The 12,428-nt window shown below is 36.9% G+C and overlaps 1 protein-coding gene across 3 annotated transcripts in view; it reads right to left on the bottom strand.

Annotated features, from left to right (window-relative positions):
• The window catches only part of CD109 (CD109 molecule), a 136,837-nt gene that overhangs the window by 17,968 nt on the left and 106,441 nt on the right, over nt 1-12,428 (bottom strand). For all 3 annotated transcript variants that reach the window (XM_024248537.3, XM_063724863.1, XM_054557758.2), the window contains exons 24-29: nt 9,363-9,444; nt 5,558-5,786; nt 4,380-4,545; nt 2,460-2,650; nt 1,475-1,630; nt 355-420 (exon numbers count right to left, since the gene is read on the bottom strand). In XM_024248537.3, the coding sequence (XP_024104305.3) occupies nt 355-420; nt 1,475-1,630; nt 2,460-2,650; nt 4,380-4,545; nt 5,558-5,786; nt 9,363-9,444 (890 nt within the window). The remainder of the gene's footprint in view (nt 1-354; nt 421-1,474; nt 1,631-2,459; nt 2,651-4,379; nt 4,546-5,557; nt 5,787-9,362; nt 9,445-12,428) is intronic.

The raw sequence follows: 12,428 nt of genomic DNA, 5'->3' as shown, positions 1-12,428 counted from the left end.
ATAATTCTACCATGTTGACTTCTATATTCTCAGATGAATACTAAGAAATTATAAGTAAAACATGTGTTTGTTATCAGGAATCATATTGGAGGACATTAACCCTCACTTCAAAAAGCAAATAATCTCCAAGAAATAGTTTTCAAATAGAAAATCAATCTATGTAATTGCTCTCTACTCACTGGCTGGCAACATCTCTAATACTTTTTATTAAAGACGGTGATATATCTTGCTTAAGTCATAGATGTAAATCATTAAGAATTATATTCAAGTTATCTAAGATTTAACAAAGCCCCAAACCAAATAATTACTATAAAAAGTCATATTTAACTTAAAAAAATAAGCATCGTTACATACCTGACAAATAGCAAATCCAAAACCATTTGCAGAAATATTAACTGCAGTTGGCTGTACCACAGCAAGCTGAATCAAGGTGAAAAAAAGTGAATGAGGCTAATTTTCCATATCTAGATCCTTCCAAGTAGCACAACAGATCAGTCCTATCCCTCATTAGGAAAAGAAGCAATCACTGACAGCACTAAGAGCTTTGCACTGTCTCACATATCAAAAGCTATGGGTCAAATAGGTAAGCAAGGTGATGAAAGGAAAAGTGCACACTCCCCAAGCTCCCTCACCTCTGCCCATGGGAGGGCACATTAGTGCTACTGACAAGTCTGTCCTTCTGTTGGGGCTGAAGCATAAAAGACAAGAAACTAAAGTCATCTCCCTCTCCTGACCTCCCTTAATCAGGGCCTAATCCCCTGGCTTTCCCAGGAACACAATAACACATTGTCTATGACTGTGCCTAACTTTATTCCTTCTTTTCCTTTATCATCACCACTCTTCCTCACTTTCCAGAATTGAAGTTATCACCATCCATTGTACTCAACCTCCCACAAAACTGATCAAGGGAATAAAGTTAAGAACTAGCATATTCTTTTATTCTAGTTAAAGTAAGAATTCTACTACTGGTTCTATCAATTCTCCTAAGAAGACATGTGGAGCAGCTGAAAAGAACATGGTCTTCAGAATGAAGAGTTCAAATCCTAGCTCTACTGTTACTAGTAACATGATCTTGAGCAAGTCACTTAACCTCTCTCAGCCTCAGTTTTATCATATGTATGATGGGGATACATGTACTTACTTCTTAGAGTTACTTTGAGAAGTAAATGCAATAGCATATGTAAAGTAATCTAGCACAGTGTCTATGAAGAATAGAAACTCAACAGGTTTCTATGTTCATTCCTTTCCCAATGTTACAGTGCCCATGTTTTCTCCTGTTTCACTAATCTTTCCAAAGTTCCCCACCCTTCCAGAGCTCAGCAAATTCAGCCAAAGGAGGGCACCACTTCTCCCTATTCTTCTACAGAGCTCTGGAAACAAGTCTTTGTTGAAATCAACAGATTACAAATAAAGCAGTATTCCAGCATAAAGAATTGTCTACACTGATTTTTAAATAACTGCCCCTTGCCCACACCTCTGCTGTCTGAAGGAGTAAGCGGTTGTGTGTATCAATCAGAAACTTTACAGGACTTGGTGAGCTAGGCCCCGTCACGGTCACTTGGATATTTGTCCTTTCTGTATTCATTAGGGCTGCAAATTCAGACAGAGCCTTTAAAGCCACAGTGGTATCCTGTTGAGGGAAGAAAAACATTTGTACATATAAGTATATATCAAGGTCTTCAAAGAGTAAATTTAGTAGTATTTTGTTGCTGGATATTCATACACCTTCCTTCAGAGTGGAATGCTCCCTGATTCATATTTGAATGTCCTTGGCCTAGAGTACAGGAGAGGCTCAGAAAATGTTTGCTGAAATGTTTTATAGTTTTTAGTGTACAGATCTTACTGATTTTTGTCAGATTAATCCCTAAATATTAGTTCACATTTTATGCTATTTTGATTTGCGTGTCCATTGCTCATATATAGATACAATCGATTTCTGTACAATGATTTTTTTATACCACAATGTTACTAAACTCACTTGTTAATCCTAGTAGCATTTTTGTAGATCCCACTGAATTTTGCACATAAATGATCATATTATCAGTAAATTAAAAGTTTCAGTTTTTCCTTTCCAAAAAGAAGAGAAGAAAATAGAAAATATTTGCTATATGGAACTGAACATCTACTCTTACATCAGTTACCACAGATGAAAAATGGCAGATGGGGAACTGATTTATTCCATATAAATATCAGATATGAAGTTCATAATAATGAAGAGAAAAAAACTAAAATTAGTGAATTTAGCCTTTTGCTTAAGTTACTAAACTTTGAAACTGCCAAGTAATTTTATGAAATCAAGGAAAAAAATGCAACCACATACTTTTTAAAATATATATTTTTATATATAATATATAATTTATATAATATATATAAAATATATACTATATATTATATATAAAATATTATCTAATAAATAAATCTACATTATATATTATAGTTTAAAGGGAAAAAACTATCACCTGAGTAGATGCAAAACCACCCAAGCTATTTCTTTGCCTGCTTAGCCACCTCATAATTGGGATTCCCTCAGAAGTCTGAAATTGTAAGAAGTGTGAGAGCAGTGCATAGGCTGCAACTTCAATATCCAGGGATCGTGGCTGCCAGGAGTCAGAAAGTTTGGACTCTGATGACACCCAGAATTGCATGCCTCCTGCAAGAGAAAAGTAATAACATTCTGATCAATTATCCAGAAAAATTACATTTTATACCATTAAATATTCCTACTCTGGTCCAAGTTGTACTTAACTAGCATAAAAAATATATATTTGTATACATGTATTTATTTATGCCAAACATGTATTTATTTATCACAAACACACACACACATACATATGTATACATGTGCCTATATGTTGCTTTTTTAAACTATTACAAGTTAAGTATATCTTATCCAAAAAGCTTGGGGCCAGAAGTGTGTCCAATTTCTGTTTTGCTTGAATTTTTGGAATATTTACAGAATACATACATTCCAAAATCTGAAATGCTCAAAAATCTGAAACTTTTTGAGCACTGACATGATACTCAAAGGAAATGCTCATTGGAGCATTTTGGATTTCAGATTTTTGGATTAGGGATGCTCAACCTATATACTTATAAATTTTCATCCTTTTCTCATTGCCTACATTTGAGGATGTTTTGATGAAAATAGTTTTCCTAAGAGAAATTCCCTATATTTGGCTCAAGACTAAATAGCTATAAATAAAAGGAAAAAATAATATATTCCAGAAGATAATGCAGATTACTTATCTGACCAGGCCATCCCCAAAATATTTTAAGACACATTGAAAAGAATCCTGTTCTGGGAATCTGCCATTAACTAGCTCTAATATTCTGGAAAGACTCTCCCATTTTCATTATCTGAAGGTTGGTGTTAAAATTTTGAGGTTCAAGCCCCCAAGAAAAAAAATTAGGATCCCCAGCTAACTCAACAACCTTCCTAGAGATAATTCTGCTCTAGTCCCCAGAGGACCATCCTACTTCGTGCCGTCTCTCAAATATTACTATTTAGATGATGACTACACTTAGGTGGAATATTAAATAACTACCACTTAGCCAAGCAGACAAGAAGAAAAAATGTCAAAGACTGCTTCAGCCTCTATGCAATAATCTTCTAGTCCCCAGCTTTGGAACAGGTAACAAGGATTCAATCTAAGTTACTGTTAATACAATATTTTTTTACAGTCTCAGAAGAAGCCTCTAAACACTTTCTACAATTATCCCTTCTTGAATTAACAGAAATTTGAATCACTGGACATTATCTTATTTCTGCCCACCCACTCCCATCTCTCTCTTTCTTACACACACACACACACACACACACTTGGATCCCTGTCCACTTTGTATATAAAATACACATAATCCACTTACTAGCAGCATTTTTTGGTATTCACATTTCTTTTAATTAGCATTTTAGTTCCCATTTTTGAGCATTTGCTATGCAGCAGCACTACACATTATCTCATTTAATCCTCACAGCCACTCTAAAATAGGTGTCATTTCCACTTTACAGTTGGGAAAACTGAACCTCATAAAGGTAAGTTGCAGAACCAGGATTTGAACTTGTCTCTCCAGAACCCAAGGTCTTAGCAAATTACAAGGCTGCCAAACCAGAAATGGTATCAGACACTCAAAGGGTAACTGACATAGGGTATGACATATCTAAAATAAAGAGACATCTGAGCCCTGAAATTCTGTAGAAAAAAACCCTGAGGAGACCAGAAGTATTGTGGCCATGTCAGGCCCATCCTGATCTCATTATGTGTTTTACTTTTCACCAAAAGATGCAGATGTAATCAATTTCAAACCTGGCTAAAAATTTTTCTCATGTAAGTTATATATTTCATAAAGCATAACAACCTCAAGTGGGCCCAGCACATTACCTTCTTGTTCTGCTCTCCAAGTCAGCATATTCAAAGCTTCCTTCACTTTAGGACTCCCCACTGATGACAATGCATAAGTTATAAGGGCTAGAGTATAACTGTCTGAAATTCCTTTACTGAATTCAGACTCCAAAAAATGGATAGACTCTTGCACATCAATGTTAGGCTTGGAAGAAAAAAAGTATGTTTTTTACTATTCAGAGTAACCCATTACCACATATTGAAACAAAAAGTACTTTGAAACATGCATTTAAAAAATAAGCTCAGTGTCTATGAAGTACCTGACCTTGTCCTAGGCAATGAAAATCAACCATGATCATTGACATTTAAAGATTTGCCATGCATTTTGAAAATAATACTGTTTTTCAAGTTTTTATAAGTAAACAGGTGTCATTCCCTAGAAGAAAAAAGTAGAGCTTTTGCCAGTGTTTCTCCCACTCAGTAACATAAACTCAGATAAGAACAGCAAACTGCTTGAGAAATATATTTCTTATATTTGATCTCTGGTATTGCGGCCCTAAGTTCAGGAAAAGTTTAGCTTCTGCATGCCTACTAGTAGAATAGGAAAATAGTGGGGGTCCTAATAAAGAGAATGGCTTTGGTGATCTCATAAAATGCTGTAGGCAGTAAGCAGTAAAGGCATCAATCACCAGGACAGCTCTGGAGCAAACTTAAGCTCGTCAGCATACCTTTCCACACATACTCATTCTCATCCAGGCATCCATGCCCGTTCAACACACTTTTCAGGGTATGGGTGTTCTCAGCACTAAATTAACAGATATTGTAATTGTTCCATGATGTTTTAGAAGTAAAAAATCCTTCACAATCTAAACTTGCTAGAACACATTGTCAAATTTTAAATAATTTTCTTTCCCCTCAGAAATTAACTTTTTCAATGATAAAACATGTATTGACTTATCTTACCAATAGCAAGTACAATACATACATTAAAAAGCATTTTTAGAATTCTCTTAGTTATTCTGAAAGAGTGGGTTAATGTTTTTATTCTCAGATTTTGGAACATGGCCACAAATGCAAAGCAAAAGAGTACTCAAATTCAGATTTCACATGTGTTGTAAAACTGCAACTTGTTAAGTTTCCACACACATATTTGACCCATTAAGACCTACCTTCCTTGAATTTCCCATCTATCATTTATTAAATTAAAGATGAAATACCTGATACTTTCTATATCCCAGGAGAGAAGTTACAATATAGGCTGTAAGTGTTACTGGACTTTTATTGCCACCTTGAAGCTCACTATGAATCACTCTTCCTGGCTCCCAAAATTCACCGTTGGATTTCTGATGTCCTTTAAGCCAAGTGTATGTTCTGTGTAACACATTCTGATCAATATCTATGTAAGGATCGGCTTCAAGGAAACATCTTAAAACAAAAGCTGACAACCTTTATGAAAAGAGAAAAAAATTACATAAAATACACTTTATAAGGTCCACCAAATAACACCGAGCAAGCAAAACAACAACACTTTTTCCCCATCAGAAGATTCATCAAAGGGGGAATCACTGAAGATGGAACAAAGGAAAGAAAAAAAGCAAAAAAGAAAGAGCAAAGGAACAAGGTAAGCAACTCTCTCTAGCAGGCAGAACTGGTTTCCACTTGGGCTTGGCCAAGAAATTCCATGTTGACTCAAAAATCTCAGATTTGAAAAGGAATTTAGAAATTATCTAATCCACCTCCGTTTTTTTATTTTATTTTATTTTATTTTATATTTATTTATTTTTTATTGTTATACTTTAAGTTCTAGGGTACATGTGCACAACGTGCAGGTTTGTTACATATGTATACATGTGCCATGCTGGTGTGCTGCACCCATTAACTCGTCATTTATATTAGGTATGTCTCCTAATGCTATCCTTCCCCCCTCCCCCAACCCCACAACAGGACCCGGTGTGTGATGTTCCCCTTCCTGTGTCCAAGTGTTCTCATTGTTCAATTTCCACCTATGAGTGAGAACATGCGGTGTTTGGTTTTTTGTCCTTGCGATAGTTTGCTGAGAATGATGGTTTCCAGCTTCATCCATGTCCCTACAAAGGACATGAACTCAACCTTTTTTATGTCTGCATAGTATTGCATGGTGTATATGTGCCACATTTTCTTAATCCAGTCTATCATTGATGGACATTTGGGCTGGTTCCAAGTCTTTGCTATTGTGAATAGTGCCGCAATAAACATACATGTGCATGTGTCTTTATAGCAGCATGATTTATAATCCTTTGGGTATATACCCAGTAATGGGATGGCTGGGTGTGGGAAAAAGAAAGATCAGATTGTTACTGTGTCTGTGTAGAAAGAAGTAGACATAGGAGACTCCATTTTGTTCTGTACTAAGAAAAATTCTTCTGCCTTGAGATGCTGTTAATCTGTAACCTTACCCCCAACCGTGTGCTCTCTGAAACATGTGCTGTGTCAACTCAGGGTTAAATGGATTAAGGGCTGTGTAAGATGTGCCTTGTTAAACAGATGCTTGAAGGCAGCATGCTCGTTAAGAGTCATCACCACTCCCTAATCTCAAGTACCCAGGGACACAAACACTGCCGAAGGCCGCAGGGATCTCTGCCTAGGAAAGCCAGGTATTGTCCAAGGTTTCTCCCCATGTGATAGTCTGAAATATGGCCTCGTGGGAAGGGAAAACCTGACCGTCCCCCAGTCCGACACCCATAAAGGGTCTGTGCTGAGGAGGATTAGTATAAGAGGAAGGAACGCCTCTTTGCAGTTGAGACAAAAGGAAGGCATCTGTCTCCTGCCCGTCCCTGGGCAATGGAATGTGTCTCCTGCCTGTCCCTGGGCAATGGAATGTCTCGGTATAAAACCCGATTTTATGTTCATTTACTGAGATAGGGGAAAACTGCCTTAGGGCTGGAGGTGGGACATGCGGGCAGCAATACTGCTCTTTAAGGCATTGAGATGTTTATGTGTATGCATATCTAAAGCACGGCACTTAATTCTTTAACCCTGAGTTGACACAGCACATGTTTCAGAGAGCACGGGGTTGGGGGTAAGGTTACAGATCAACAGCATCTCAAGGCAGAAGAATTTTTCTTAGTACAGAACAAAATGGAGTCTCCTATGTCTACTTTCTACACAGACACAGTAACAATCTGATCTCTCTTTCTTTTCCCCACAGCTGGGTCAAATGGGATTTCTAGTTCTAGATCCTTGAGGAATCGCCACACTGTCTTCTACAATGGTTGAACTAGTTTACAGTCCCACCAACAGTGTAAAAGTGTTCCTATTTCTCCACATCCTCTCCAGCACCTGTTGTTTCCTGACTTTTTAATGATCGCCATTCTGACTGGTGTGAGATGGTATCTCATTGTGGTTTTGATTTACATTTCTCTGATGGCCAATGATGATGAGCATTTTTTAATGTGTCTGTTGAATCCAGCTCCATTATTTTGTAGACTGAGAATTTGACAGTCCAAGAGAGTTAAATAAATTGTCCAAGGTTATTCATCTTTGGACTGTTCTAGATATTTATCAAAAAAGAGCTCCAACACGCTTCAGTCAGCCCCAAAGCTGTGGGTGAAGAATGCATACATAGTTCACAAGCAAACTGTAGTACTTCAAGTGGGGGAAATGATATTTTTCTCTCCTATAGAATGGGAGTTAGACAACTGCAGCCTGTGGGCCAAATCTGCCTGGCCCAAATCTGGCCTTCAAGCTAAATACAGCCCAGGGCCTGTTTATGTGTGCACCACCCCAGCCCCTATCTGCCAACATCACCACCTAAGAGCGGGTTTTAAAAGGAGGAAAAGAAAAAGACAAAGACAGGAAAGAAAGAGGGAGGAGAGGGAGGAAGAGGGAAGAGCATGCAACGGAGACTCTACGCGGCTCGAAATGCCTGAAATACTTACAATCTGACCCTTTACAGAAAAGTTTGCCAGTCCCTGCTACAAAACACTATACTGAGGTAAAAAGAACATCAAGCAATAAAACACTGAAAGCTTTCTATTTATGGTTCTATATCCTGAGTCAGGCCAAGGCCAAGCGAAAATTTGAAGCAGATCTGTTTCATGTTAAATAAAGTTTCATGTGGTAAACATTACTAATATTCAGTAATATACAGTTCTCTTTTACTTTGGTTACACAGAGGAATTCACTTTCCTGCCCCAGTGAGGTTAGGCATAGCCATGTGACCAGCTCTGAGAAGGATAAAATGAGTAGAAATGACACACTCAGGATGAAGTCTCTAATTGCCAGTGCTATAGACTCCAGCCTCCTCCTTCCGGGCTGTGGCAAACCTGGAGCCTCCTTTTGGAGACGTGGACACGTTGGCAGCTGCAGAGCCCCCTGCTGACCACAATGGAAAGGCAGCATGAACAAGAAATCCCTTCATTGTTAATTGCTTAGATTGAGTAGGTTGGTTGTTACCACAGCACTCCTAGTCTATCCTGATTGATACAGTGAGTCAATCTTTTCCTGAGTAAAATAGGAAATTGAAGATAAGTACAAGAAGAGAGATTAATCATCCAAAATCAGCCACATAGAGATTCCAGTCTGGAGGAAACTGGCTGTTCATACTTAATTCCATCAGTGTTTGTTTTACACACACACACACACACACACACACACAAATTTAAAGAAACTACATTGACTGCAGTAACACAACACTTGTATTAGTCATGGAAGATTAAGAAAAAAGCTGTGTCATAATCACCCGGCATTTCTAACTGATTTTATCAGCTGCACCATCATCATAAAGTATTTTTATTTCTGCTTCTTCCACACACACACAAAAAACAGGATTTATAACTTATCTTTTCTAAATAAAAACATTTGATTTGTTCATGTTTGAAAATAATACTTTAAAAAGAAAATCTCTTTTTAAAGCCAGACTAAGGAAAAAGCAACCTCCCAGTCTATAATATATAGAGATATATCTGTCAATTTCATGGCTATTGTGACCTAGTGAAAGCCCATTCCATGACACGGATTTGTTCAGTTGGCAAAAACACTCACCAAGTGCTCCCAGAAGGGTCATAATTCCCAAAAGCACTGAAAGAGCCATCTTCCCTCTGATAGAGAAGTTCTCTCTGGTAACCTAGACACAAAAATGGACAGATATTCAAAGTAATCATTAACTTGTAATGGATGAAAGTTTCTAATTATGACTTCATATTGAGGAAATATGGGCAGAAAGGGGGAAAGAAGAAATCAAACCAATAACTAGTATTGAGTACTTTCTATTTTAAGTGCTGTTGGAAATTTAAAATGCCAGGACTTTTCAAGCAGAATGCATAAAATAAAAACTGTGATATCCCAGCCGGGTGCGGTGGCTCACGCCTATAATCCCAGCACTTTGGGAGGCCAAAGCAGGTGGATTACCTGAAGTCAGGAGTTCGAGACCAGCTTGACCAACATGGTGAAACCCCATCTCTACTAAAAATACAAAAAGTAGCTGGGTGTGGTGGCACTTGCCTGTAATCCCAGCTACTCGGGAGGCTGAGGCAGGAGAATTGCTTGAATCCAGGAAGCAGAGGTTGCAGTGAGCCGAGATTTGCGTCACTGCACTCCAGCCTAGGCAACAAGAGCAAAACTCCATCTCAAAAAAAAAAAAAAAAAAAAAAAACCCTGTGATATCCCAAATTAAAGTAAATTAAAAAATCACTATGGCATAGATGATGCTTCTAGCCATTCAAAAGCAAGCAAATTAAAGACAGATTTTTATTTAACTCTCTAGTGTTCATCAAAATTGTTTCAATGCTTAGTCATCTAGAATTGTTTGCTACAGAAGAAAAATACTATGTAGGGTACCATTAATTTAAGTTTAAGGCCAAAGTAGAAAATAAAAGTATTTTCTGTTCTTAGACCAGCAATACAGAGGAGGAAATGCTAAATAATCTAAGACGGTGGCTCTTAAATTTTGGGGCCATGGCCAACTGAGGTAAACCAAAAAACCAACTTGCCTGCCTACCCACCAATTCCATGTTTCCACTAAAATATATATACATATACACACACATATACACATGCTTAGTGGTGGCAATGATGTATCATTACAGAAGTAAATTGGGTAGGGGGTTAAGGCTCATGTAGCTGCATTAATAAAAGCAGATGTGTCATATTTGCAAATAGTTACAAATTTGCAAATAGTTTGCAAATAAAAAGCAGATGTTTCATATTTGCAAAGCAATGCACACAGATCTCAAAGTCCAGTGTGAGAAAACATAGGCCAAACTCTAAAGGATTCACCAAACAACCCACAATAAACTAACTTGCTAAAAATAAAGTTAAGATAGCAATAACTTATCACTAAAAAAGCAACCATTAGCAGGAACATTTCCAGCTCAAGGCATTATCAATGACTCTCTGATAGCCAAAAATCCTTCTAAAAATTACAGGATTCCACTATTAGCAGGTAAGGGCACACAGCCTGAGCTTTGCAGCACAGCCATGGCAAAGCTTGGCAACCATACTCATTTGTGAAATGTTGAAATCATTCCCCAGTAAACTGCAGTAATAAACAAATTTGACTTTATGAATACCATATTTTAGAAGCATCCAGAACTATAAGTAAAATTCATATTTGACTAACTAAACATAAGCATTAATGGTTTGAAATTACAGTTAATGTGCTCTCACCTTCAAGTCCCAAACTTCTCCCTGAGTCTTTCCAAAAGAAACCCTAGATTTAAGTATCTGATTTAAGTTACAATAAAACAAAATGCATAAAGAAAAAAAGAAAACAAGATACTCTGTTTCATGGTGATATTTAAGACTTATGGTAAAGGAAATATAAACATTTAAAGTGATGACAAAACTTTGCTTAATTTGAAGAAGGGAACATTAGATTATACCCTTTATGTTCTAATTGAATTATTATGGTATAGTAATTAGCCAACTTTCATTGAGCACTTATGAGATGTCAGGAACTGTTCGAAGTCCTTTGCAGGATTAACTCAGGTAATTCTCACAAGGACCCTCTGACATAGATGCTATTATTATTCCCTTTTTTACAGATAATGAGACTGAAACTCAGCGGATACAGATACCATGTGCATGGTCACACAGCTAACAGGGAGTGAAGTTGTGCATTAGCCAAGGTCTCACTGGCTCCAAGGCCACTGTCTCCTAGTAAATCACAGAGCTCTTCCAATTATTAAACATGATAAAAGAAGAAAAGACCTCAGTATAGTACCTTTTACATGGAAAGCTCTCAACAAACAATAGGCATTACTCTCTAATATAGGTGTACAGGAAGGCTCTCTAAGCACCAGATGCAATAAAATAAAAAAATTGATGCATTTGACTATTTTTTTAAAGTTTTTAAACTATTCCAAGGCAAAACACACTATAAGCAAGGCTTAACAAATAAATTAAGACCATATTTGCAACATATAAGATGGATAAATAGCTAATATCAATATTATGTAATTTTTATGTATGTTTATATGTTATTACATACATGTATATACATATATAAAGAACTTTTTAAAAATTAGGGTAAAGGATAAAAAGACCTATAAAAATAAGTGAATAAAAGACAAAACAGATAAGTCACAAAAGACAAAAATATAAAAACAAATTTTAATATAGAAAACATGTTCAACTTCATAATAGGAGAAACTCAAATTAAACCTACACTGAGATACCATTTCTCTCCCATCAGATTAGCATTAAGATTCAAAAGTCTGACCACTCCTTCTGTTGGGTGAGCTGTATGGAAACCAGCACTGATCCACTGCTAGAGGGAATTCAGAAGGGTACAACTACCATGTAGGGGAAGGTCTTTACCCTCTGACCCAGTAATCCCAGTTCTAGGAATCAACCCTGAAGACACACCTCCAACAATACAAAAATATATACGCAGAAGATTATTCATTACAGCATCATCTGTAATTGTAACATAATGGAAACAATCTTAGTGCCCCAAAACTGGAGACTGATTGAATAAACTATGGTACACACACATGATGGAGTACTATGCAGCTGTGAAAAAAAGAATGAGGAATATCTCAGTCAACTGATGCAGAGTAATTTCCTGGATATACTGTTAAGTGAAAAAGGCAAAGTGTAAAATAGTAC

Source organism: Pongo abelii, chromosome 5 (assembly GCF_028885655.2).
Source record: "Pongo abelii isolate AG06213 chromosome 5, NHGRI_mPonAbe1-v2.0_pri, whole genome shotgun sequence".
Lineage (NCBI taxonomy): Eukaryota > Metazoa > Chordata > Mammalia > Primates > Hominidae > Pongo > Pongo abelii.
This window is presented reverse-complemented; position numbering and strand designations above follow the sequence as displayed.